Below are 27459 nucleotides of genomic sequence, written 5' to 3' on the forward strand. Positions count from 1 at the left end.
TAATTGTTTTTGAAACAAAGAGTGAATAAAACCCCTGTATCGACTCGCTCGCAATAGAAACGCCACTCCCCACTCAGGCTGAAAGGTCCTCCATCGCAGGGTGTTTCCTTCGAAAGCCCACCTCCTATACATGCAAGCACATTTCTGGTTTTATTATTATTGTTTCTGCTTTTATTCATCTGAAACCACTCTGGAACCCGGAAGACGAGGAGACATAGGTGTGCACACGCAGCCCGAAAAAAAAAACACCCCAAAACAGCAACACCGCCGACAGCCCGAAGGTTTCGCTCCGCGTAACCACCCGCACCCCCCCGACCGGCTTAGTGCCCTTCCCCTTTTCCCCCTTTCCCCCCTTCCCCCCGGCCCGGCCCGGCCCCGCCTGTGCGGAGCCTGCGCGCTTTGCGCCCCGCTCCGCGCCCCGCCGGCGCCGCGGACGGTCGGGGCGGGGCGGGGCGGGGCGGGGCGGGGCGGGGCGGGGCGGGGCAGGGCAGCGAAGGGCGGGGACGGGCAGCGCCTCGCCGCGAAGGTAGGCGGGCAGGGCCGGGCCGGGCCGGGTCGTGCCGTGCCGTGCCGGGCGGGGTGTCCCAGCGCCGTGCCCGGGACGGGCATTAGTCAAAAGGAGGGGAGGGGAAAAAAAAAAAAAAAGTAATTAAAGTCGCCGCTGCTGCGCCCGGTCCCACCCTCCCCACCGGCCGGCTCCTCTGGCAGACAGGAGGGGACAGAGCGAGACGGCCCGCCGCCGGGACGCGCCACCTCCGCCCGCCTCCTCCCGCACCGCCACCGCGCACTCGCTCGCTCGTCGCGGCAGCACCGACGGCGGCGGCGGCGGCGGCTCCCCCTTCCCGCGTAGCCCCGCGCAGCCCCGCGCACCATGGCCCCCGCAGCCCCGCGCCTCGTCCTCGGCCTCCTGGTGAGTGAGTGGGGGTGAGTGGGTGGGCGCGGGGGGACGCGGAGACGGGCCCGCTCACGCACCTGGCCGTGCCGCGGCGCTTTCCCTCCGCGCTGTTACTTGCACCACCGCGGGTGCGCAGCGCAGAGAATCTTCTGAGGGGTCGATCTCCGCCTTTTTATTCCCGAGAAGCTTTGGCCTCAGTGGGGGTCCTTGTGGGGGGCGCGCTTGGGTGCGGGCGCAGGAGCGAGCGGCAGCCCGCGCCCCGCGCAGGGGAGCGCGGTGGTTGCGCGTCCCCGGGGCGCATCCCTGGGGCGCATCTCGGGGTGGGGGTGGGGGGTGTCGGGTCGCGTGGGGGGGCTTTCGGCGAAGGCAGAAAACCGGTTGGTGGCCGGGTTAGGTTTCGGACTTGTGGTCGGGTGGCTTTTGGAGCGTGACGTGAGGTTACGCGGCGGACACACGCTCTGGTCTGGTCGATAACGCTGCCTCTGGTTATTCATTGAAAAAATGTTAAGGTGCAGTTCATTTTCTTTAGATCTGCCCCCTCTGCCCGCCGACGGTTGTCCCTATTCCATGCGAAGCGTTTGTGTGTATGGTGTGAAGCGTGTTAAGCTCCGCTGGAGGAGTTAGTTGTGCATTGAACAACTTCAGCGATTTAATTTACCTTCAATTTACTGTATTTGTACATAATTATCAGCTGCAGAAAGGCCATTGTCGGGGAGAGCAGGGGAGTTCCCTTTCTTGTTTGTTTTTTTTTTTTCCTTCTTTTTTCCTTTTTTTTTCCTTTTTTTTTTTTTTAGTGGATGAGTGAAAGTGATTTGTCTTTTGTTTCTTACCCTCTTTCTTCCCTATTATCACTGGCTTCGCAAAAAAAGGGCAGATGATCGTTTGAGCTTGAAAGAAAAATACTCGGTAGTGCTGAAGCACTGAATTTATTGTTTTCATATTCATTAGATACGTGCATTTTAATGGAAGCGTTACTACTCCAGACATTATGTGTGTCTGCCTTTGCTAGGGTATTCATAATAAAACCCAAGCGAGTTTACTCATACATCTAATTAAATAAAGTAAAAGAAATTCCCCTGACAATTAGAAAAAAACAACACCTAAACTCAAGAAACTGCTGAAGTGGCTTCTTTGTACGAAGTGGAAGGGCATCACAGCTTTTTTTTTTACCCGGTGTTTCCTTATATCTTGATCTCCACGAATAACTACGATATTTACATTTTTTTAACTCTTCGGTAGTTCTTTGTACTGGCATCAGTCTGGCTTGGCATTACTGTTTCAAAATTGGATGTCATTGATTCTTAAAATATCCTAGAACAATGTAGTAAGATGGTGTGATTTTAATAATAATTCATAAGACGACTATCGGGAGAGAGTGTTTTTTTAAGCACTGCTAATAAGTGCCTACAAATACATAAACAGGGATGTTTAAATTGTTTTACATATACATATTTTTATATCTCTATATATAAGGAGGAGTATGAAGAGCTTTTGTGTTGCAGTGCAGACACAGCATTTAAATTGCTTTAACGCAATGATTAAATTCCATGTTTTGACTTTGTTTTTTAGCTGATCATAGTTTTTCTAAAAGTTCCTAATGTCTTAAAGATTTTAAAGTATTTTTATTTAAGTATTTTCTTAATAAGAATTACAGGTCATTTTCAGAATTTCCATTAGCTATTTACTGCTTTATACCTTTAATCGTAAGGGAATGTGCCAAATAAAGATGACTTTCCTTGTAGCTAGACTTTCATTCTGAAAGAATAAATGACTTCAAAGGGTGAATACATTTATTTACTTTTCTCTATTTCTTCGTTTAATTGTATGTGTGATTTTTGGATTACAATTTTAAACATCTGGATAGAAACTAGGCAAGATATATATACACATGCACACACATATATATAATCTGAGGTCAGGACTAAACTGCTCTATGCTGAGGATGATCTTGGTACCTCCATATGATTCTTTTTATAAAAACATCTGGTTACTTACTACTCATTTGAATTTTGAGGAGGACTCCATTTTGTAACTGGTTATATGGGAGTGGACTGCTGTGATACACAACATTTTGTTTATGCCATATCTAATTGCTGGAGCTAGATCTAATTAGTTTGTTGAGAATGTACTTTGAAGATGCAAAGTGATATGTAAGTGCAAGTGTCGTCATGTGGTTTTAATAAGACACTTGCTCCTTTAATGTTAAGCATCACCACAGTTCTGCCGAACTGAGTTCTGACAGGTTGAACCTTAATACTTAGAGATCTTGGATATAAACTGGCCAGGAATGCTATTGGAGGGAGTGCACTGTGAAGCTGTATTTTGCCTTTCTGCTGCTGAAGTAATGGTGTAGGTGACAACTATGTGCTGCATAGTACTTGTCCTTTTGGCTGAAGAGTGCTTTCTGTGCCTTTTCACTGGGTTGTCTTAAAAAACAAATGAAAGGCAGCTTCAGTAACTGCAGTTATTATTCAAAATAGCATGTAATTGTTTCCTGATTTCTTAATTTGTTTTCTAGGTACTGAGTTTCTGCTGTGAAGCTTGCAAGAAAGTAACTTTTCATGTTCCTTCTGAACTAGAGGCTGACACCTTAGTCGGCAGAGGTGAGAAACTGCGAGATGCCCACCTTAACAATACAACATTGCACCTTTGCTGGAGATGCTGTTAACAGTGCAGGAGTTTATTTTTTTTTAAATGGAATGAATGGATGACTGGACAGCCAGTTAAACAGCTGGATCAGCTTTTTTATGAAGGATACGCCCTATGTTTGTTACGGATTTGAACTCTGGCTCCATGCATCCATTTGACTTCTGCGTAAACAGCTATTGTCAGCTTTCAGTATTTATTTTAAAACAAGAATGGCAGAGTTTAATGGTTTCAAAATTTGGAGTCTAGGGCTTAGTATTTAAATAAGTGGCTTAATATTCCAGAGTGCACACATAACCCACAGAGTCACATGAAGAAGTCAGTAAGTCATTCGGATAATGGAAGGAAAACAAAAAAAGAAGACAAAACGCACAGAAGCAAAGCACCCAGAAGCTGCTGCTCTGTCTAACACAGATGTGACTTCTCGGCAGTGCTGGGGCAGTCAGGGCGTGCAAGGAGAGGAATTACAAAGGTGTCCTGCAAGCACTTTCAGTGGGGCGAGCACTCCTGTCTGACTGGATGGTCTGTCTTGGTTTAGGGCAGTGTGCAAGTAACTGAGAGGAATAAGGAAGACAAGAAAACACCCCACTCCTTTTTTTTTTTTTTTTTTTTTTTTTCAGACCAGTCTTTGAAAGGCAGCTTTTAAAGGTGTGGCATAGGAGCTGCTACAGGGTTCTGTGCTGCGTGAGACTGATGTTGAGGGTTCAGAGGTGACCTGTTTGACTCCTAGGACAACAGAGGATTATGCTCCAAATCTGCAATCCTAATCCACGTTCCTACAGAAGGAACAAATAAAGTGGACTGGTAGTTCTTCATCACAATAGAAGTACTCAGAATACATAGCTTTAAAAATGAAATTTTAAAATGAAAGGTTGCTACAGCTGTTTAAGTATTTAGCATGTTCTCAGAGACTTTAGCATTCCTGTGTGTAAATAAACCTGATTTATATAAAAAAAAAAAAACCCCTTCATGTTATTACAGTGCTGTTGAAGAAATTGCATAACATTGAACTTAATTTTATTTTCCCAAATGTTTAACAAAACCTTTATAGCTGGCATGTCATTACTTAAACATTTATTGAGAAAGCATAATATATTTTGCATTGGTAAAAGGACCATACCTTCACAATAAGTCAGGATTTTCCTGGCTGTTGTAAAGTTTTTTATCTTTCTGATTTACACAGTGTACACTAGAGGCTGTAAGAAAAACGATCCCACAAAGCTGTGGCTGACTGAGCATATTGTTGATTCACATAACCGTCAGAAACAAAATCTCCAGTCTGATATTTTTGGAAATGCAGTGCTGTAATATGCAGCAGTATGAGACACCTTTAAGTAAGGCAATGATATTCTCTTCAATACTAAATTTTCATTGTCCAGATTGACAAGGGAGAGGAGTCACTACTGCAGTACTATAGCAAGTCTAATGAATGTTTAATTGAGCAGGGAAAATAAAGACTTAAGAAAAGGAAGGAAGAAATAATGTAATATTTAAAATTATGCTTCCTATCTGTTCTTGCGTTCTCGAAAGAGAAATGAAATCTAGTTTCTTGAAAATCTACATAGATTGGGTGAAATTCTGAATCTACTCTGCTCTGGGAATTTTGCAGTCAGCTTTCACGGTCAGTTTTCCCATCCACTATGAAGTCGTTGAAGGAGTATTGAACAGTTTTGATTTTGAGAACATGACACTGACACCTCTTATTATCTGCAAGGGTCATTTGTCTAGAGTTTAGGTCTCTGGCCTTCATCTTTATCAGGGTGCCAAATCATTCTTGGTTACTGCTGTGGTCCTACTGCCGTTCATTATGATTATCCCGATTTTGCTTTTTCTCCAGCTGTAGTGCTGAATTACTCACTGATAAATCAAGTTTATTGGAGTGCATTAAAGTTTATTTTAGCCACAAGTGATAGCAAATGCAGTAATAATACCTGAGAATTATGCTGAATTTACCTGGTACTTCCTAGAGACTACATGGGATTCTATCACGTACATGTTAAAAAATTGCCAATCATTTGTTCTAGAGTTAGTCTTTATCTCTCCCATCTGTCTGCCTCATAATTTAAAGGCCTTTGTCCTCCCAAGACTATTAAATCACATAGTACCAGTCAGTGCTTTCCTCCTGAGGGCAAAACTTCCAGATGTCATGTCTCCATTGGGCATTTGCATTAATTAACCATCTTCACTGATTTTGGGGGGCATGGAGCACACGGCAAATGTAATAGCTACTGATCCAATAATGAGCATGTCTACAATGTTTTTTGCATTTAAATGTATTAGTTCATCTCTGATGCTTCAGTAATTTTACCAGTGTAATAGTGTCTTGTTGAAAGATACCCATGAAGCACCCGTGTCCTTTAGGAAACACTTATGAACACAAGAGTGGAAATTCATGTAAACTTGGTCAAATCTGAGTGCATAAATGGGTTCTAGAATCTATATTTGTGATGCTGAAATATTGAACGATCAAATTTTGAAGACTCCATCGGTCAGTAAATATAACCTTTACTTAGGGAATATTTTTTGTTTTACGAGGAATGTTACTATTTCACTGTGAGTTACTGTCTGATTATTTTTTCTTACAGTTGATTTGAGAGAATGCCTTCCGTCTGTAGAGTTCATCAGTTCCAGTGACGGGAACTTCAAAATTCTAGAGGATGGCTCTGTGTACACAACATCTGCTGTTTCTTTGTCAGCTGAGAAAAAGACTTTTACCATATTACTTAAAGACATTCAAGAACATGTACAAAAGAAAATACATGTTAGTTTAGTGGAAGAAGAAAAACGGGTGAGCTTCTAATTTCAAGATACCTTACTTATTTGTAATACTGTTTTACAGAGTACAGCTTCATGTTGGATAACTTTAGGTGAATTTTGGAATTCAAACAATCAGGCAAAGCACTCTGGTGTAGAGTGTATTTTTATTTAGCAGTTGTTGATTACTGTGTCACTTAAGTCAGCAGACTTTCTTTCTGAAATGGGGGATGCTAGCAAGGAGCTTGATCAGGAATGTCATGAATCTTAAAAGCCAGGTTTGAGCAATCAAAGCAGATTTTATTTGTGGAAAGTATTACAATGAATGAAAAAACTCTTGGAATACTATCATGGGTATAATCAGAAATGAAGACTGGAAAAACAAATGGTCAGTGGGGAAACTGGAGCAGAGGGAAAAAAGATAGAAATGCAGGACAGTAGTTAAGCAAAAATATACACAGTTAAGAATATGCAGTTATTGTCTTACCTGTCTTTTTATCTTCTAGACCCAGACACACAAGACCAGGCATGCTAGAGATACAGTTCTCAAGCGAACCAAAAGAAATTGGGGGCCTATCCCATCCGTTATGATAGAGAACTCACTGGGACCTTTTCCGCTACAAATTCAGCAGGTATATTTTATATGGATCCTAATTTTGTGACACAAGCTAGTTTTGTATGTGACTTTTGTGATAGAAAAAGAACAAAAGTGAGCTCACTTGTATTCCCTACTGATCCCATTCCTGCTATTATTTCTATCTCGTCTGTCCTGTTCATTGTGTATCTTGTGATCTTGTAGCTGAAATAACATGTGATCATAGTTGTTGGGATGAACTGGAAATGTGCAAAAGTTGTAAAAAGGGATAGAGGTATGCTATCAGAGGAGAGCTCTTTGGCCTGGGAATCAGTGAATTGTGTAATTAAAAAAAAAAACCACAAACAAACCAACCCCCACAAAACGTTGCCTAGAAAAAGATTTTTGTAGACACAGAGTGGGGGAAATCTTACCTGGATGTCTACATTGTTTCTGGGGCTCGAGGTGTATACCTGTAGCATTGAAGACTGAGTGTGGCCTATATTATTAGGAAAAGTACTTACTGTAAGAAAACAAGTAGGCGTGACAGAGAAATGCAAGAACTAAAGTTATCATAGATCCATCTAGCCTGCACTAGATTACAGAGTGGCTGGTAGCAGATGTGTAGAGGCAAGTGTAATAACAGAGTCTGTGCAGAGCAATCATTCTTCTACTAATCTTACCTTCCTAACTTCTGGCATTCAGTAGGTAGGGAAAGTATTTGGGGAGGAGAGTGTTTTATAAATAAATAACTGCTAATATTACCTCCTTGGTGCTTGTAATGAGATGCAGAGAGGCTGTCTGAATTGGTGTGTCTCTGGGCTATAGGTAGTCTGCCCTCCTTCCTGCCCTCCTTCCTGCCCTCCTTCCTGCCCTCCTTCCTGCCCTCCTTCCTGCCCTCCTTCCTGCCCTCCTTCCTGCCCTCCTTCCTGCCCTCCTTCCTGCCCTAGTTGCAAATCACATTCACAATGAGTGCATTAAACCCAAAATATCTTGAACAGACAGACATAATAACCCATCTGTATCTGAATGTGTCTTGTATGTTCAGTATTCTAGAGACATTAGATTTCAAAATAATTTTTTATATGCACACTGTCATTTCTTTAATTGTTCAATAGCCCTCAACACTTCTGAGTTTGAATTAACTACCCCTTCTCGTGCACACACCTTGTAAAGGAAGGCAGTTACATGGCAAGCTGCTTTCCTATTCCATGAAGTTTACGCTGGTAAAGAAGTAGAAGTAAATAAAGTTTTGGTTTCTTTTTTTTTTTGTGGGCTTTTTGTTTGTTTGTTTTTGTTTTTCAAGAGTTGCTTCTTGTGCTAAATGTGGTCAAGAAATGGGAAAAATGTACTAGAATGATGCTGGTGTTCTTCCTTGGGCTTAAAACCATGTTCTTTATAGGTCCAGTCAGACACAGCTCAGAACTACACCATTTATTATTCCGCAAGTGGGCCTGGAATTGATCAAGATCCAAAGGGGTTTTTTTACATAGAAAAAGAAACTGGAAATATCTTTGCTACTCGCGCAGTTGACCGTGAACAATATCCAAGCTTTCAGGTACAGACCTAAATTATGTAAATATAATTAAATCTTTTTTTTTTTTTTTTTTCTGTCATGCATATATTTGAAAGCTGGGTTACAGGGGAAACAAGGAACAGACGAGATCTGGAATCAGCTCTCTTTTCAGAGTAATATCTTCGGTGTTGTAGGGTTGAAATCAGTGACAAATGAGGAAATAGCTGTTCACCTAGATCTTGAGAGTAGTTTTGATTTTCACTGCTTAGACTCTAATTACAGCATAAATGTAGCGAGCTATTGGATTTACATCACTTTTGGGAAGAGTTTGAAGCTATCCCAGAGTTTTTCAGGGAAGGCTGAAAAGGTCTGCGTGAAAACAAAATAACAAGAAACTCTAGATGGCTGTGGTTTTTTTGAGCCTCTCTTTCTCAAGCTGTTCAGTTTTGGTGTTTTGTTCACAAGGTACATTGCTCTCTCTGCCGGCCGAGAAGTGTAAGAAGGCAGTTAGTAGAAACAAACAGCTTCTAAATAGGTAATTTCCAGTACCTGTTACTGCATCTTATTAGGTTATGTTGTAATGGGCAAATAGTTTTTCTGTTGTTGATTTTGCTCTGAATAGCAATATTTACATCTAAATTTTTGGTAAGGCTGAGATTGCCTCATAGACACCTGGAAAAATGTGTTCAAGAGACTTGTAAAAAGTGTTTGACAGAGTTGGGGTGGGGGTGGGAAGAAAGTGATTCAAATACTTGTAGTGCGAGGAATGGAAAGGGGAAAGATTGGAAAGCGGTTTTGTGTTGCTGTCATAAGATACGAGTCACTTCCCATTTCATGTGGCTGTAGAGCCTGGGCTTGAGAAGGGTATGCTTGGCATGCTGTATTTATTTTTATTGACTCCTCTGTTGAACTAAAAGTGTAGTAATACTTCACGTTGCATAAGCATGAAGTGAATTAGTGAATTTATGTCTTACAGATCATTTGCTTTGCAACCACTCCAGATGGTTATTCACCAGAGGTACCACTTGTGCATACAATCAGGATAGAGGATGATAATGATAATGCTCCATATTTTACACAGAACCCTTTTGAGTTTTTTGTGTCTGAAAATTCCAGAACTGGTAAGAATTGTTTTAAATCAGTGAACACAGTTACCACTACTCAGCTCAGTTACGTACCAGTATGACTAGGTGTAATCCTGCCTTTTAATCAGTTTCAGTGGGATTTCCTAAGGAGTATTCCTATACAACAAAGGCTAAATTTGCAAAGAGCAGCTCAAGATTTCTTAATGATTAGAAATTCCAAAATGTCATCTCAATCATAGTGAAAAGTATTTTGTAAAAAAAGAAGTTTTTAAAAGCTGAGATGATTCAGTGCTCCTAAAATGGTGTAACAACTTGAAAACATTATTCTTTTCATTTTATCCAAAATCGCCTGTTTCCATAAAACATTTTGATTAACAGAACAGCTGTTTTTAACAGGCTGTTTTCCGAAACAACTAAGTTGGTGGTGTTCTAAGGCCTAAAATACCAAAATACCTTTGATTAAGCTTACAGTGTTTGTCCGAGCTGATAAACTGAGGTAGGGTTTTTCTGTGGGAAAGGGAGGGGAGAATGTCTTGCTTTTGGCCATACCTGTAAAAGGCAGGGATTTGACTGTTACTGACTTCACGTGTCTGTGTGACAGAGGACAGGGAGAAAGGTAGACCCCCAGAGAATGAGGTATGAAAAAGCCATGGCTTGCCATTTCTCGCTCATCTCCCAGGTTGAGGGGTGTAGAGTGGGGAAAGTCTAACTTGTTTCACAAAAAAGGAAGCAAAGCGTCTTCTCCTTCACCCCAAAACACCAGCTACATTTCATTCTCTGAGCTGTTCTACTTATTAATGGGTGAATTACTGATTTTAAATGAAGTTCTGAAACCACTCCGGCTATAGGGACGAAGTACAGCAGCGCTCCCTGAGAGGCAGTACTGCAGTTTGAACCATGTCAGAAAGCACTGCACCTCCCCTTCATCCCCCCTGGCAACTCCTTCAGCCATGTTTGGGATGGTCAATTAAGAGTCACTGTGAAAACCACTAACTGAAATGTAGACTTTTAGTATTTCTTTCGATTATACTTTGTGACAGCTGCAATAATTACAACTTTGTCTAAGAAGGAGAAAAAATAGCCAGAGGATTAAAATAGACAGTTTTACACTGTTACTGTATTTTCACTACTGTGTTACTGTGTTTTCAATATTGTTTTCATTTAGAGCTAAATGACAGAATTGCTATTTTCATGTATCTAAAGTAGAAGTATCTGCTCAAATAATTTTTCATTATTTATAGATTTTTCTGGAACTAAAAATTGATGTAATGTGTTCACAGGTGCAGTTGTTGGAAAAGTGACTGCAGAGGACAGAGATGAGCCTTTTACTCTGCATACTATGCTGAAATACCTCATTTTGTCACAAGACCCACCAGGCGACAGAGCATTTTATGTCAATAGTGAGACCGGTGAAATTCATGTAGCATCACCACGGCTGGATAGAGAGGTGATCTTTCCTGAAGCATCTTTAACTGTCATCTAGGGCACACAGATAGATTCTTAACTCTGAATTGCTGGCACGGGAATCAGCAGATAAATAGTTTCTGTTATCCTTTTTTTGTTTCCCTGTCTAAGGAGCTTCCAAAGTTTTCCAGAGACCTATAATTGGTCCAAAGAGTTTCTGCGTAGATCTACCGTGTTCTAGCTAATCTCAGCAGGGGACCTCCTGCTGCTCTCTTATTCAACCTATGGATTGAAAATCCTATGGATTTTTTTTTTTTTTCTCTGTTCATTCATCCAATGAGTCACTGTTTCCTCCTAATCAAGCTCTACGTGAAGTGCTTCTTGCTTCTTTGCAGGGTAGATGAACCAACTTTTCCAGAAGTAGTCAGTTAGTCAGTCATCCCCTACTCAACAGAAATATCTCCAATACCTGAAACCTAAACAGTAATATAATAGTTCCCAAATTTAAGGTGCAAACCATTTATTCTTACCAGCTAGCTTTCAAGTAAATTAGATACAGGAGGTTTTAGTTTGTATTTTATTTGGTTGCGTTTTTTTATTCATAAAATGCTGCATGAGAGAGATTGTTTACGCTAGAACAGCTGACAGGCATGTGTATTCCAAAATAATATTTCTAGCATGAGACAGTCATTCTAGGAAAAAACACTGCTACAGGCACATCTTTTCTGAGGAGAGAGTTATATTCTGGCATACTTATGTCACTTCATGGCTCAAAATCTGCCTTAGCAGTGTGTTGCAAAATTGTGCACTTGCAGCTACACTGCTTAACTTCTTTAGCAAGAGAAAAATGGAGTGACTGTGAGCATCACCATGCCTACTAAGGAAACAATCACAGTGACTACTAAGGGAAGGGAAGCTTGAAAAATTAATCCACTACCTATCTTTTAAAGGTAAACTTATAAAATTGAACAGGAGATTTCTTTCCTCCACCTGAGAAACCTAATGCTACTTCCAGGCATTCAGAACTGGAGTTACTGTCTTGATTTACAGACACCCACATTTTGTGCCCAGTCATCCCACCTGCCCTGCCCCCAGCCCCTCCCGGGTTGCCCTTCCCTGGGCTGTTCAGTTATTAGTAAGTCTAAAAAAAGCCTTCTGCTGTGGTGACTCAATTCAGGGATTTAAGTGGACTGCTTATCAGTGATCCCCTAGGAACTGATAAGGGCACTGACTCCTTCAGTGCCAGACCATGCCAAATGGGAGGCATTACCTTGTCATGTATAGCCCAAACAAAGGCTGATTGCAGCACCATTTCTGGTCATCCTCACTGAAATAGGAGACATGCACTGAACACTTTACCAGCTGGGAACCTATGGGAATGCTCTGCTGCTCCAAAGTGGAGGCATAGATAGCAGATGGAAGTGCATCGTTTGCATCTTCCAAAACATCAGATATCGGAAGATAAAGCTGACATTGTGAGAATCTTGATTTGATATGGGGTATAGTCTACACATTGCTAACAGATGCTCACCTCAGTGCTGCTTGGCCACTGAAAAATTTTTTACTTGTTTTCCTTTTGGAACGATAGGGAAAAAGCCCCAAAGCTAATTGCCTTATTTTGTAGAGGGAGCAATGAATTTAGAGCACAGTTGGGGAATGGGAGTAAAATATTTAGTTCTACTCTTGTACATAACTATGTGATTCAAAAAATGAGTATGTCAAACTTCTGTATGCTTTTATTCATCTTTTCAGCGGACAGCCCTTTACAATTTGGCAATGGAAGTGAGAGATATGAATGGTCAGTCTTTTGGTTTGTGCAGCACAGGAACAGTCGTCATTAGGATCCAAGATACAAATGACAATGCACCATGCTTTAAACAGACACAAGTAAGTCTTCATAAATGAAATGTCTGTAAAAAGGTAAAAAACCAAAAAGGCTATTTTTATCCCTTTACTAATTTTCTGGTGGTTAGTCCCCCAAATATGAAGTGTAATGCCCTGAGATAGTTAATGCCAATATAGGCATTTTAGAATGCCCTGTTGGTTGTTGTGGTGTTTGGTAATTAGACTTATTGGTCTATTAGTTGTTGTGAGTCATTTGCCTTAAGTCCATTTGGAGAAAGCTGATATGACTCATTCATCCACTTCTGCTGCAATGCATAGTCTTAGAAATCGTGTAATTTAACCATTTTCGGGGAGGGGACAAAAGCACTCCTAAGCATTGTCGTGACCTTATTACCATTTGACCAGCTTTGAATACTTCTGTGTTGCAAATGAAAACGTTAGTGTCAGTGAAGTAGATGCAAGGATTTTCACTGAGATTTTCTATGCTTTTCCACCTTTTTTTTTGCCTTCTACAGAAGTATTATTTAAACTGCTTCCTGTTTACCAATAGCTATAACTCAGCATTAAGTCTTTGCTTGTTGTAGCCACCTGAATTATTGAGGGGAGATAGTATGTGTCAATAACCACGTGTACAGCTCAAATACCACAGGAGTTTTTGTAATGCAAAATTCATGAAAAATAATTCATTATCCATGAGGAATACACATATACCTTATCCATTCCACTCACTACTGTAGAATATCATCGGTAATACTAATTCAGAATCACTGTTACCTGTGCTTCTTGAGCTTGTCCAGAATAACTCTTTAAAAAGTTAAAAAAGTAAGAAAAATCCTTCCATCTTTTGCCATCCAAGTAGAGATGTATTTCATCCTTCTTGGGTTTTCTTCACGTTCTTGTGGTTTATTTATATATATTTTTAATTTACCCCGATACCTCTTCCAATACTCAGCTTGATCATGTTGTACACAAATTAGCACCTGTAGCTGATGTAACTGAGGGGAACTGTGCTGATTTACCTTTCCTGGAAGGAAAATTCCAGACTTACTTGTGAGAGTGATAGTTTGAGTATATGAAGGAGCTGAGGTATGAACTGTGTTGGCAGGAAAGGTTTACTGTTTCACTTAGGGTGTAAGGGAGGAGTGGGGGAAATATGCTAATGCATGAAAACAGAATAAATCATTACAGCAGCTTGGTAAATTGACCCCTTGGGTTTAAGTGGAATATTTAATTACAGTGTTCTTCAGTCCTGCATCGTGGAACAGTATTCTCTGATTTAAATGGAGGTTTGTTTTGTGTTTTGTTTTGTGGTTGTTTTTTTTTGGATATCTCAAGTATGAAACACGAGTGGAGGAAAACAGAGTGAATGTAGAAATACTGAGAGTCTCTGTTGTTGATCCTGATGAACCTAATTCGCCTAGCTCAGTAGCAGTGTATGAAATTATAAGAGGAAATGATGACCGGTCCTTTGAAATTACAACAGACAAAAACACAAATGAAGGAATACTGTGTGTTGTTAAGGTAAGTAAAAATGGAACCGCTAGAGGAAAATTTGTGTGTCTTCAGGTGTTGCTTTGAAAACCAGTAATCTAGAACTGATTTTTATGCAAAGAATTTCTGTAACTATCAGGCAAATCATGCTTTCTTCCCGATCTGAACTCTCTTCTAGAGCAGATTGTGTAATGCACTGCAAACAAGGCTTGGTGGTACCTAATCTAGAAAATTTATCTTCCAGAGAACTCCTCAGTTTTGTGTGCACAGAATTCAAGGAATTCCCTTTGTTTTGTTGTTCAGAAGAGCTTGTGCTTTGCCTGGTTCCATCTTTGGGGTTGTTTAGACTTAGGGATGTAACTGAGGAATGCTTCCTGACTGGGTTTTTAACAGAAATGGGAGTGTGGCAGAAGAGTGGGAGGGATGAGCACCTCCTCCAGTCTTGTTGTCTCTGGGAGTTGATTAAACTTAGTCACTCAGCATAAAATTCTCCAGGTTTTATTTTGCAGGGCAGTGACTTCAGGTTTGCTTTTCTAGGGTGTGAGGGAGTCCACATAGAGATAAGTCTGTGTTAGTTTAGTTACCTGTTACACCCAGCACTTTACAGATGTGAGGTAGAAGGACCCCTGTACCTGTAGTCCAGCATGTTCCTTTGCTTCCTCATGCCTCTTTTTCATTATCTGTTAAAACTGCAATAACAGGTAACTTCTAAGGAGCAGAGAAGATTAATATTAAAAATTTGAAGCTGTAAATCATAAGGGTAGAGACGCCAGTTAAATTTGGGAGTTTTATTTATTATATTTTTGTCACCAGTAATCATTAGAGCTTTTTTCTAAAGCTATGTCCCTGGTATACTAACCCAGTTGAAATTTCTTGTATTTAGTGTAATGCTGTAGTAGACTGGAGAGTATTATGACTTTGGCATATAAATAGCTCTATGAAAGGCATATGATATCCTTGGAGAAGGTGACTAAAGTGTGTAAAGTATGGTAGATACTGATCCAACCCCACAAATTCAGGTGTATTTGCAATGGGGGAAGTCTTAATAGGAAGTAAATGTAGGTGCTAGCAAGAAGCGTGGTTGACTTGTGCTGGAAAAGAAATACATGTAACCTAAAATAATGGCCAGCTAGGTGTGGGAGGAGAAAATCCTCCACCGCATTTAATTCTTATCTCAGTTCTGTTAGTAACTGACTACCAGAGTACTCGTCTGAGATTTTACAGTGGTGCTGCTTACCTTATTAGGGGTAGGTCCTCAGGTTCTTTTTTTTTCACTAACTTAGAACTTAACTTTTTTTAAAAAAAATCATGTCCCTTTATTGCATCTCAAGCTGGATGTTCCAGAAGGATAGCTGACTTCTTTTGTAAATAAATCTGGTACAGTTTTATCTATGTAATAATTGGACAGTGGAAACAATACCAAGTTTGTATTGGTTTGAAGGAAAAAAGCCAACACCCCACCTTTGTTACAGGGCTTGGACTATGAAACCACCAAGCAAAGGAGTCTTGTGATTACAGTCCGCAACGAGGCACCCTACGCACTGGCACCACATTCACAACAACTTTCCCAGAGCACTAGCTCTGTTATAGTGCATGTCCTGGATGTGGATGAGGGGCCCGTGTTTAAACCCTGTCACTTACGCATAGACGTTAAAGAATGTGAGGAGATTGGGACAGCTATTGGGAGATACGTAGCAGAAGACCCAGAAACTGGAAATAGTGAAGGCATATGGTATGAAACAATGTTATCTACTAGTTAATTTGGAGTACAGCATGGGTGGGATACGGGAAGAGGGGAAATAGTTGTTGATGCTGTGTATATATATATATGTGTGTGTGTGTGTGTGTGCGCGCACAAATCTCAGTGTACATGAATGCATGCATCTATATGTGTATGTATGTACATATATACGTGTACATATATTTGAGATCTTTAACTAAACAACTTATTCTTGACAGCTACCGTATACCGCCTAGCCAATGTAATTGGATCAGCATAGATGAAAAATCAGGTGAAGTCAGAACCATTAAAGTCTTGGATCGAGATGTAGGAGAGATGAGACAAGGTCAATGCAATATCACAGTCCTCGCAATAGACAGAAGTGAGTACTAAAGCTGTCAGTATTCTTTGGTCTATAACAGATGTTTATGTGCAAATTTAGTGTGGGGACAGCTATACTGGTTCAGACCAGAGGCCCACTTAGTCCATGCTTTTGTCTTTGAGGTAGCTCTGTTAAATGCTTAGGGAATATAATACAGCAGGGAAAGCATTTAAGAAATTGGGGCAAATTCTCAATGTTTTCAAAAGTTATCTTCTGCTCCCATGTGAAATCCTTTGTTAAGTTTAAATTCAGATATTTTCTTGTAGATTGTATTTCTTTTATTTCCTGACTATTTTGTAAAGTGATGGCACCTGGCAGCCATGAAGCTGACAACAGAGAAAGTGGAGAGAGAGAGAATGTCTTTGTGAAAAAAAGTTGTTGACCTTGCAACTCTTACTGTTTCTTTCTCTATCTGACTTCTTGGTGTCTTGCTTTTGGAAACCCTTAGTTTAAAAGGACCTCTAAGAATAGCTGTATTCATTGCTGTATGTTATTGCGCTCTTACTCTTACTCGCAGTCATCTAGGTTCTGTAACAGTGTTCACACTGTGTTGCTCAGGTGATGAGCTCTTAGAAATTACTCTGATTGCAAAGGAAGGGTTGTACACTCAGATTCTCATTCTAAAACAGGTTCTGATTCTGATTTAATGTGAGTGATCGTCTATTCTTTCTGATTAATTTGGGTGTATGCATTTATTGTAGGAAAAGACGTAGTTTTGCCTCAACGTCATCAAGCCAAGAAGATTATATACACCTTTCACTTCCCAAATGCTAAATGTAGCAAATGGATTATCAAAGAGAAATGTTAGGCTTATAGGTCACACTTTTAATTCCAAAATATATACATTACATTAAAAAGGAAAAAGGGACTGCCTTTCTAAATCCAACAGCAGGATTTAGTCTGAGCCCTTAAACAGCAGCGAGAGTAAAGAACAGACTTTTGGAAGTTGCTTTACAGCTAAAAATTCTAATTCTGTCCAAAGCTTGCATATTAAAATTAAATGGAAATAATATGAATTTAAAATGTTTAGAACTTCTGTTGCATATAAAGCAAACATTATATATGCATCTGGAATTGAGTGGCTCTAGAGAAGGCTTTAAAAAGCAGACTTGATGTAATTTCACTGGAATGCATATCCAAGCATTGACCATCCCTGTACTGGAAAAAATGTAATTAGGAGGGAGAGCTCATTCACTTCTTGCATGTAGGCTTTGGTGACATAATATGTGTCACTGCTGAATCCTGCTGCTGCACGGTAGCTCAGAGGGAAGAGGACAGAAAGAAGCCACCGTTTTTGAAAGTGTTTGTGTTCCCAGGGGAAGTGAGGGTAGGGAAAGTGTAATTTTTTTTTCTCCTTCCAGAATAAAAAGGCTGGAGAGCTTCACCTGCTGCTTTTGACTCTCAATTTAGCTTTGCATCCTTTACCCCTGAGCTATGGGCTCTTTCTTCTCTCATCCTCCTGTTAGAACAGTATCTGTCCCCACACAGATACAACAAAATACATTGCACATGAGAATATGGAGCTCTGGGAGCTGTTGAACTATGTAGCTGGAGTTCTACAACCAGCTAAGCAAAGACAAGCAGCCAAGACAGAGCTGTGAGAAGTCCCTCTCTTTTTGGCTAAATCAGCAGCTACTTTCCACCTTACTTCTAAACTTGGATATTAAAGTTGATGATATTTCATTGTGAAAGTTTGGACTAGGAATAAATATGGGAATGTTAGAAGTGCTAAAAATAGTTGTTTTAATCTCATAGATGGCAAAACAGGCACTGGAACGATTCAGGTTGTCATCCAGCCTGGGAACAAGAATTACCCACGAATTATTAAAACTGACTATATAATATGCAGAGACAGAAAACCGATCTGCCTTACTGCACAAGATGCTGATGAGGATCCTTACAGCGCACCCTTCGTATATCACATAACTGACCGAAGCTTGGCTTCGTCATGGAAGATAATTCGACAGAATGGTATGTTAAGACTTCCTTCTCTTCACTTAGCGGTAGGTTGCAAGAGGAGGCTTTGCTACTTCTACCTTGGGTGGACTGTAAGAATAGATTGGATGAATATATGTTTGGAACTGGTGTAGTAGGTGGGGCTAACAAGGTAACCCTGATATCTCCAGCAGCTCCTTCGTTTCATTTGCTGTACCGGACATCAAGAGTATGCCAGAAATAAAGGGGAGCAGCTAAAGTATTCTTTTTCTTAAATGTCCTGGGTTTGAAACAGTTTGCAGAAGTTAAGAAGGTGGCATTGCTGGCATCACAAAGGCAAGGAGAAGGATATTACATTCTGCCTCTTGAAGCATGAACAAGAATCTATCCCTAGAATCCTTGGGTCATCAATAAGCTGCTGCCTGAAATTATGATGTAAAAAGATTAGATGGGAGAACAAAAACTGGTGCAATGCTTTGCATCAGCATCTCTGGAAAAGGCAGTATACATTCATAATTCATAAGGAAATTAAGAATGAAATGGCTAATACTCTGAAGAAGAATACAACTTTTCTTAGGGTGCTTGTACAGTGGAGAGCTGGAAAACTGAAACTTTGCCAAAAATTGATTAGAGGCTGAATAAAAGCCTGGCAGGTTTTTTTTTTTATTTATTAGTACTGCAGTCAGCCAGCACATCTTTGGTAAAGCTGAGCTGGGTGAAAGAAGACATTACTAGCTCCCTTAATATAGTTACGTCAATTTTTATAACTTTGATAGAAGTAGATAAACAGTTTATTACCAATGGAATCACTGTTTCCTAAAATTTGCTGATATAAAAATTTATAGCTGATGGTGGTTTCCTGGTGGGTGCCAGGTGATGGCAACAAGAGCAGCATGTACATTTGCTACCATGTTGTCATGAGTTAGACTCAAAAAGGTCTGATTCTGAAGTGGTCAGACACTAATGAAATGTAAATACCAGCAAAGTCTAAGAGCAAAGGCATCTAAGAGTTTCAAGGTTTATATTAGACAAATTGAAAAAACATTTTAGATGTCACATGTAGTTTCATATACCTCATCATAAAGCAACCATTATGTGTATCAGTGTCTATCTTGTATGTATTTTTTACAAATTATTTCTTTTGCCCTTTAAAACATGTGGTCGCTAATCATTGCCAGTCCACAGGGCAGCAGGCTAAGTGTATTTTACCTCCCTCTGAATACAGCAATAGAGCTGAAGAGTGGAGAAGGTATAAATTAAGTTTATCATTTATTATTCCAATCACACTACTGGAAGTCCTTTTAATAAATGTCAGTTCCGTTGATGGTCTTTACTAGTAAGACCAAATAGTGTCATTTACTATAATGAACTGAATAAACTTTAGAGTTTCAAATCATATGTTGTCAGAAGTCTGTATAAGGCTTTCTTTTTCAATTCTAACATTTAAAAGGTACTGAAAGTATAAATCCTTCCAAGATGTAGTTTTGTGTCAACACATTTAAGCTAGCTGTAAACTAGGAAATGCAGATCATGTAGCAGCACAGCTAGAAGTTATAGTATAGAAGGGAAGATTGTGATTATGGTTGCATTTGTGACAACAGAGTTTCACGTATTGTTAACACTAGATCTGGTTTTGTCTTTCTTTTTTTACAGATAATTCTGTGTGTCTTTCACTAATGGGTGATATGCCATTTGGAATATACAATATTCCTGTAAGTGTGACTGATAATGGAGGAAAGGTAGGAGAGTGCAACATAAAAGTTAACTACTGTGATTGTGCTACTCCAACCGAATGCAATAAGTTCCGTCAACTTGCTAATGGAAATGTTACTCTTGGTGTATGGGCCATCCTTGCAATGATCTTAGGATCACTATTATTGCTGCGTAAGTACACTTCGTTTTTTAACATGACGTGCAAAACACTTAATTTTAAAATTAGCTGAGAGAATCTGATTCAAACTTGATTCAAACATGTCTTTTTTTCATTTGGGTGGTGGTATAGCCCTCGTCAATGACTTAATGTACCTGCTCTATTTCTATCAGTATCACAGTCTTCTTGCTCTCATATTGTTCTGTCATTACTGTGAGTGGATTTCTGTTTATTCCTTTAAGTACATTTTATGTAAGATGTTCTGTGTGTTCATGTTAGCAAGGCCAAAAAATACTACATTCAGCACTTGAACTGAAAGAAGACAGAATTTGTAGTGCTTATCAGATCTTGCCTTGAGGCAAATACAGTTTGTTGGTGAGTTTAGTGATGGTTTGGGGATGCACGTTTCTGTTTGTAGGAATGCTAAAATCAGTTTCCCAGGGCTTTCTGTGACCTTTCTTGTGTCATGGATTAACACATGGAGTGTCTGAGACACTGGCTTTCACAAGGAGTTTTACAAGACCCAGCACAGCATTGAAGGACAGGTTGGATACTTCCACAGCAGACCAAACTGTTGAACACATGTTGTGTTACTGGAGTTCTCAAAGACTAACAGATTCTTAGCAGGTTGATATTGCTGTTAACCAGTGAGGTGGTGACAGTGATATATAATAGCAAAGCCAGGTCATTTTCCATTTTTACCCGAATCAGACATAGCCTGACTAATAACATCTTGAAGAATCACCAGAGGACACGCTACAGCAACAAATACTTCAGAGTTTGGGTTCTATTTCTTTCTTCTCTTCTTTTTTTTCAATTTTTTTTTGTGGTAACAATCAACCTGTCTTGGCCCCATTCAGTCTCAGTTAGCTGTTCTTACGCTGGGACTTGCACATGTTTTGAAGGTTAGATTGATCCCTGTTTTATCTAAACAGGGCAGGTACCCAAATTTGCGATAGAGCCTGGAGGTGGAACTTTCAGATGTGGGGATGGTCAGTAGGGGGACTGTGTGAAACAGGTTTTTTGTCACTACCCCTTTACTGCATTCCTCCCAGATAGACCCATTGTTGAGGCTAGGTTTTAGCCTGTGTATCCTCTACTCAGTGCTGTCAGGGATGTCTTCTTCCCATCTGTCAGCATCAGGAGGTGACCCGCTGGAACCACTGATGCAGATCTCACTGACAGCTGATAGCTACAGAAGCTAAATGAGCTTGAAAATGGCTCTTGGCCAATTTCCACACAAGTTTATAAGTGAAGCGATCAGTTTGCTCAATGGGCAGTTAGACAGAACTGCACTATTTCTCATGGGCTTCTTTATTTTTAAGCTATCAACTTGAAAAGAGAAGGAAAGAGTGGTTCTCTGAACTAAATATTTAGTCCTATGTTTGGGAGAGGTATTAGTTGCTCATGATTCTTTTATACAAAGTAATTTCTGGCTAAGTCTCCATGACAAAACAAAGAACTAATATTTGGGAGAAATAAGATGAATACCAGGAATTAAATAAGAATGTTTTGTAACGTAATACTTGAAGACCTCCAGGGTCTGGTGACCTGTTCTGTGAAGCAGAAGTTTCTGGTATTGGGACCTTTATCTTGCATATTAGTTCCTTATGACATAATTTGACATCTGCATGTTCATACATGAAAAATGTCTTATATACAACCTTGTTGTAGTCATAAGACATGATTTTTCACCTGGATTTGGTCTTAACTTTTTATTACTGTGAAATTTTGCAGTCACTGTGTTTTCATAAGGGATGCTTGCGTTTCTTTTGGGGAAACCAAGATGCATTTTAGAAGAATGAAATAGTTCAACAGTGTGGTGAAAACTTTATGTACTGTTGGAAAAATGTATATATGCAGTTTAGCATATGGGCTTTTTTGGAAATAAATACTTTTTAAACCATACTTGATGTTTAGGTACTTAAAAAGGCTAATAAAACAAACTTCATTATCAAACAGAAGTAGATACCATTATGAGGTAAAGTTCATAGTATGTTCCTCACTTATTTCCTTTCCATAGTAATCCTGATCACAATTTGTGGCTGCTGTGGCTCTGGGGTGATGCACAGGCATGTGACTGATGATTGTGCTAATCACAACTTAATAATTTCAAATACAGAAGCTCCAGGAGAAGAAGTTATGGTAAGTTGTGTATTTACTTCAGTGTAGAAACATGTGATTAAGATATCCACAGGGTTTCAGTTTGAGAACAAGATCACCTGCGAGTGATTTACTAAAGCAAATAAACAGTAAACACGAGGATCATTAGATGTGCTTTGCTATTTAACACGAATTTGAAAATCCTTACTTTAGGCAGACTTGGTAGTACCATACATATTTAAACATATCCTGCGGTTGTTAGCCTGGCTGCCTTATAATTCTTCCAGACTTTAACTGGTTTTTTTGGAACTTTCACGAGAACATTTTAATCCCTTCAGTAATTTTCAACAATGGGATTAGATTGAAATTTACTATTTTGCCTGTGTTGAGTGTGTGTTTATGGCAAAACATTATTGCTTTTCCTTGGAGAAGGATTTTTAAATTTAGAGGATAGTCATTATAGATCAAAGGTGGAATTTCTGCCCTTCCCCTGAGAAATGACTCCAAATACAGTTGATTTGTGAGCCAGAGGGAAAAATACGATTGAACAGTCCATGTTCATGAAATATGTTCCTGCTTTTGGCATCTAAGCTTTTTAAAGATTCAGTTTGCCATGAACATAGTCCAGCCCAGGACTGCATTGATACACAAGGACTTGGCTCTTCAGACTCTTCCCCTTCTCTGTCCATCACCCCCTTACTTTGCCTTCCTCAAGAAAAAGAGCTTACTTTAAAAAACATTAAGTTTGCCTCACCTTCAAAACCAGGAAATCCTAATGGTGACAAGCATCAAATTTCTCATTGCCTATGAAGCATAATGTAGTGCCATTATAAACTGCTAATGTAGTCTTTAATTTGTGAACCCATACGAGTTTTTCCATATTTTACTCAGTATACAGACTTAATGTGTGAAGAAACAGAATGAAATTTATGGATATGACTATATCTGGCTTAATGGATTACATGTTGTTGAATCTGAAAACCAAGTGTTATTTTTACATGATAATTCAAGAAACTAGCATGTGGAATATAGTACAGCTTTCACTGGGATAAAGATTCAGTTTTTGGATCTCATATTTAAATGCAGACTTTTTCCCCTCCTTGTCATAGTACCCTTTCCAAATTATTAATTAGTAATCTTTTACACTAAGTACTAAGGATAGCTTTTTGTTCAAAAGATCACAGTGCAAAGCTGGAGACTTTTCAGTTTTCAGTATTGACAGTTCCGGATTGCTCTTTCATCTTTTGAAGTAAATTAAAAAACCCCATAAAGGTATCCCCACTGCTGCATCTTTTTTTAGGATCACAATATAATTCCTCTACAAAATACATGTGATCAAGGAGGCTATGGAATAAAAACAGGAGATCAACAAACATTTGAAATGGTAAAAGGAAGAGGGCATACCTTGGAATCAGTCAAGGGAGGTGGACATCAGACTCTGGGATCAGTCAAAGAAGGAGGAGGACAGACTATGATGGATACATGTAGATACTCCTACTCAGAGTGGCATAATTTCACACATCCTCGTTTAGGTGAAGTAAGTATTCTGAAACTTTTTTTTGGAGTGTAGATGATGATCAATATACACAGACTTTGCAAGGAAGACACATATTTGTGCTAGAAAGGTGGCTTTCTGTTTTTGGTTTGGTTTTGTTTTCCTCTCCTTTGCTTCCCTGTCTCCTTTGGAATATTGCCCTTTCAAAAAGTCATCCTTTATATATTTTAGACATAAATGCAAATGACTTTCTTTTTTTTGCCTTAAACTATAGGCAGGATGCTATTTTTCATTTAGAATATTTACTCATTTAGAATAATTGCTTTACTCAAGCTTTTGTGAGTTTTTCTGACAGTCTGTTTTTATTCTAACTGCTTGCTTTGTACTAATTTAAACCTGATACTTACCTTAGCAATGGTGCAGGAATGAATGTACAACATTAGAAATGTAGCTACGCCATGCTTTGGAGATCAAAAACTCTCACTTCTTGACTAACTAGTTACATGTAAAACAGTCTTTTAATTTCAAGTGGATTTTAGTTGCTTGACAGGTTATTTAAACAGGTTCTTCCTCTTTTACTGTTACATACATAATTACTAGAAATGATTTCTTTATTAAATACTTATATTTTGTAGTCTTAATGATATAGACCAATCATGTGCATTTTTTGTATGTAGGAATCCATTAGAGGACACACTCTGATTAAAAATTAATCAATGAAAGGTAAATCAAAAGAAATTATTTTTATGCAATACGTTTAGGATAACAATTTAAGAAAATAATAAGGTGTGTTCTCTTCCCATGCAGAAGGTGCACCTATGCAGACAGGATGAAGAACAGAAGCATTCTGAAGATTATCTCCTTTCATATAACTATGAAGGAAAAGGATCCTTGGCTGGCTCTGTAGGCTGCTGCAGTGATCAGCATGAAGAAGAGGCACTTGACTTCTTAGATCAGCTGGAACCCAAGTTTAGGACATTAGCAGAAACATGTGTAAAAAGATAAACGTGCCTTTCACAGTGCTGAGAAAAACTGTAAATAAGTGGCTGTCGTACTTTTGTGATATTAGGTATTTTGGAATGGGGGGGAGAGGTTTATCCAAATTAGTGTAGACTGGTGAGAGTGTAACTAACTCTTACTTTAAATTTACAACAATTTTTTTTCTCTCTGCTAGACACACTCCATCAAAAATAAGGGGTTAAAAATATTTTTTTCTTTAGACTATGTTAATATAGTAATGCTAGTTTCTACTTAGATTCCACTTCCTATTCTTTATGATTCCTTAAAATGCAAAACTTGGTGTTGTCCTTTTAATTAATTATTCAGCTTTAAAATTTTATTGTATTTGGCTTTGGAGAAGGAAAGCTTTTTAATTCACTGTTTCTCTGTTTTCTTTTAATTCTGTAGAAATAAAACTAAAAACATTACTGGTGGATATCAAATACCTTGTTAATTTTTAACTTATGCAAACTGAGATACAAAACACTTTTTCATTTTTCACATTAAAATACTGATTAATACATTATAAAACTTTATATTTTGATCTAAAATTAAATATATATATTGTATATATGTAAAATAATATTCAAAAATATATTTTTCTCCTAATGGGTTACCACCCATCAAACTTGCTATCCTAAGGGATTTATGGCATCACCACATAGGGTATCAGCATTGTATGCGAGTATATATTTTTCTTTTAAGGAAATAAAAGATTAAAAAAAAAAATCAGGAAATAGGGGTAACTATCGTACTTCAAATGAATGCAAGACAAATCTCATGTTTACGTGGCATAAGTTTGTACCTCAGTTTCTTGTGACTTTTAGCATAGTATCATTGCAGAAATGATGAACGTTGCCAAGAGTCTTGTCCAGTGTAGCTACCACTACCTTTTTTACTTGCCTTAGTATGGACTTCATGAAACTGTTTCCTTCTCTAAGTAGAACTTGACAGAAGATAGAGCTCAAATGGACTGAGGATATATCACATTAATAACGAGTTTTAAAGATGGCTTTATTTAAGATGCAAAATTACACTGGGATAAACTGTCTGTTTTGAGTGTATTATGTGGCGGTTGTAGAGGTAAGCATTTACACAGATCTCTGGCAGAAATCATCTGAATCCCATTTGTTATTTTACTAGATTAAGCATACATATACACTATATATATATACCAAAGCCTGAAATTCCTTTGGCAGATGGCAGTAGTGAAACTTGAATGCTGCCATAAGCTATTTCTGGAATTCAACCTCTGTTTCCCAGGTTTTATATGCTTTTAATATCTACGCTCCTGGTTAAGTAATCTGTCCTCTGCCCTCCAGGAATTCTCTTGTGCCTTAAAAGAATACCTTCCTGCCTGTGAGAAAGAGAAGCTTGTGCAATTACTTCTGTTGCTGTAATTCTGCTTTTAGGATTTGCTCTGTAAACATATGCCTTAGGGAGATATTTTTAAAAATTTACTATAGCTAATGGTCTGTAAAAGGAGTTATTAGTAACAACAGAGAGTGACGCTGCTCTAAAGTTCAGTGCACAGCGACTGCTGACTTCCAGTGGTTGCAGTTCATTCCACGCAGATTATGGTCACTGAAACCCGTAACAGTATAAAAACGTACTAAAGTTATAAAATAGTACTTTTAAAACCTTCCCTTTCACACTGTAAATGGGCTTCAGAATATTTCTGGTAAGAATTAGTTGTGGTTAATAACTTCATAGACCAATGTTAAATGTATTTTAGTCTGTCATTTGAAAGTGGTCATGAATTCATCCTGAACTAGATACGCTGCCAGTGGTAAGAGTGACAGTCACCAGCCTCAAAATACTAGATGAGAACCAAGGTGTTACAAACTTACTTTATTTAAAAAACGCATGCCAGCACTACTCTTCTGAACACTACTCTTCTTTATCACTAACATAAATGAGTTTTGCTGTACATGGATAGGCAGATCTATAGCTGATACAAGTCAGGATAGCTCTGCTGTTGCCAGTGGAGTTATGCTGATTTTATGCCAGATGAAGATCTGTCCCCTAGTGATTTCCTTGCTTCTTTGTGTCTTGCATCTTTATCTTCAGTTATTGGCTATTCACTTTTTAAGGAAGTGTTAAACTCTTCCCCCCCTCTTTAATGTTTGTTTTTGGTTGTTTTTTTTTAATTATATAAAAATCCTATAGTTCAAAAGGACCTAGGGTAAATAACAATGCACTCTTTTGAAAGTTACTTGGGGGGTGGTGTAGAGAAACCTCTGGAAATATGGTTTCTTTCCCTAGGAAATATAATAGTAGTACTGTTCTAAAAGAAGAGACCAAATCTGGATGAGCTTCAATTGAATTGGCATTGGCTATTTTAAGTAGATGGTTGCCAACTTTCCAGTCTGGAGTTAAAATAATAACTTACTGAAATCAGAATAATGTTTTCTAGTCTAATTTACCTTAATGTTTTAGTATTTTTCTTTTACATTTCAAAAAACATAGATAATTAGTTACTTGCATTTTTGTCTGTTTTCAAACAGAGCACAAATTTGGAATCACTTCTACCTGTTGGTCTCTCTTAAAAATTAAAGTTCTGAACCGAACCAGCTATTTGTGTAAAACCAAGAGTAGAAAGGTAATTGAGATGCTTTACAAATGAAATGTAAAAGATTATTTTCATTGTATCTTCTAATCATGTGAATGCAAACTTTGTGTAAAGCATTAAGGTTTACAAATGCTAAATATCAAATAAAATTTGTGTAAAGCTTACAAATGAAA

At 38.8% G+C, this 27459-nt stretch overlaps 1 protein-coding gene across 2 annotated transcripts; it reads left to right on the forward strand.

Annotated features, from left to right (window-relative positions):
* The first annotated feature begins 498 nt into the window (after positions 1-498).
* On the forward strand, positions 499-27459 carry DSC1 (desmocollin 1). Of its 2 annotated transcripts, XM_064442813.1 has the most exons (17): positions 499-910; positions 3414-3498; positions 6127-6329; positions 6802-6927; positions 8272-8427; positions 9362-9506; positions 10751-10917; positions 12627-12761; positions 14055-14240; positions 15683-15942; positions 16170-16312; positions 18068-18283; positions 19901-20131; positions 22141-22262; positions 23521-23757; positions 24393-24438; positions 24523-24610. In XM_064442813.1, the coding sequence occupies exons 1-16, from the start codon at positions 872-874 to the stop codon at positions 24426-24428; spliced, it is 2487 nt and encodes an 828-aa protein (XP_064298883.1). In that variant the 5' UTR covers positions 499-871; the 3' UTR covers positions 24429-24438; positions 24523-24610. The 2 variants fall into 2 exon arrangements, with proteins under 2 accessions (XP_064298883.1, XP_064298881.1); XM_064442811.1 differs by lacking the exon at positions 24393-24438 and having other exon boundaries at positions 500-910; positions 24523-27459.

Source organism: Phalacrocorax carbo, chromosome 2 (genome assembly GCF_963921805.1).
Source record: "Phalacrocorax carbo chromosome 2, bPhaCar2.1, whole genome shotgun sequence".
In the NCBI taxonomy this organism is placed as follows: Eukaryota; Metazoa; Chordata; class Aves; order Suliformes; family Phalacrocoracidae; genus Phalacrocorax; species Phalacrocorax carbo.

What these genes read in the sequence shown, in the direction of transcription:
- DSC1 (XM_064442811.1), top strand. Translation starts at nt 872, where the DNA reads ATGGCCCCCGCAGCCCCGCGCCTCGTCCTCGGCCTCCTG. An exon ending in GCCTCGTCCTCGGCCTCCTG is followed by an intron (nt 911 to 3,413) that starts GTGAGTGAGTGG and finishes TTTGTTTTCTAG; the next exon opens with GTACTGAGTTTCTGCTGTGA. An exon ending in CACATCCTCGTTTAGGTGAA is followed by an intron (nt 23,758 to 24,522) that starts GTAAGTATTCTG and finishes CTTCCCATGCAG; the next exon opens with AAGGTGCACCTATGCAGACA.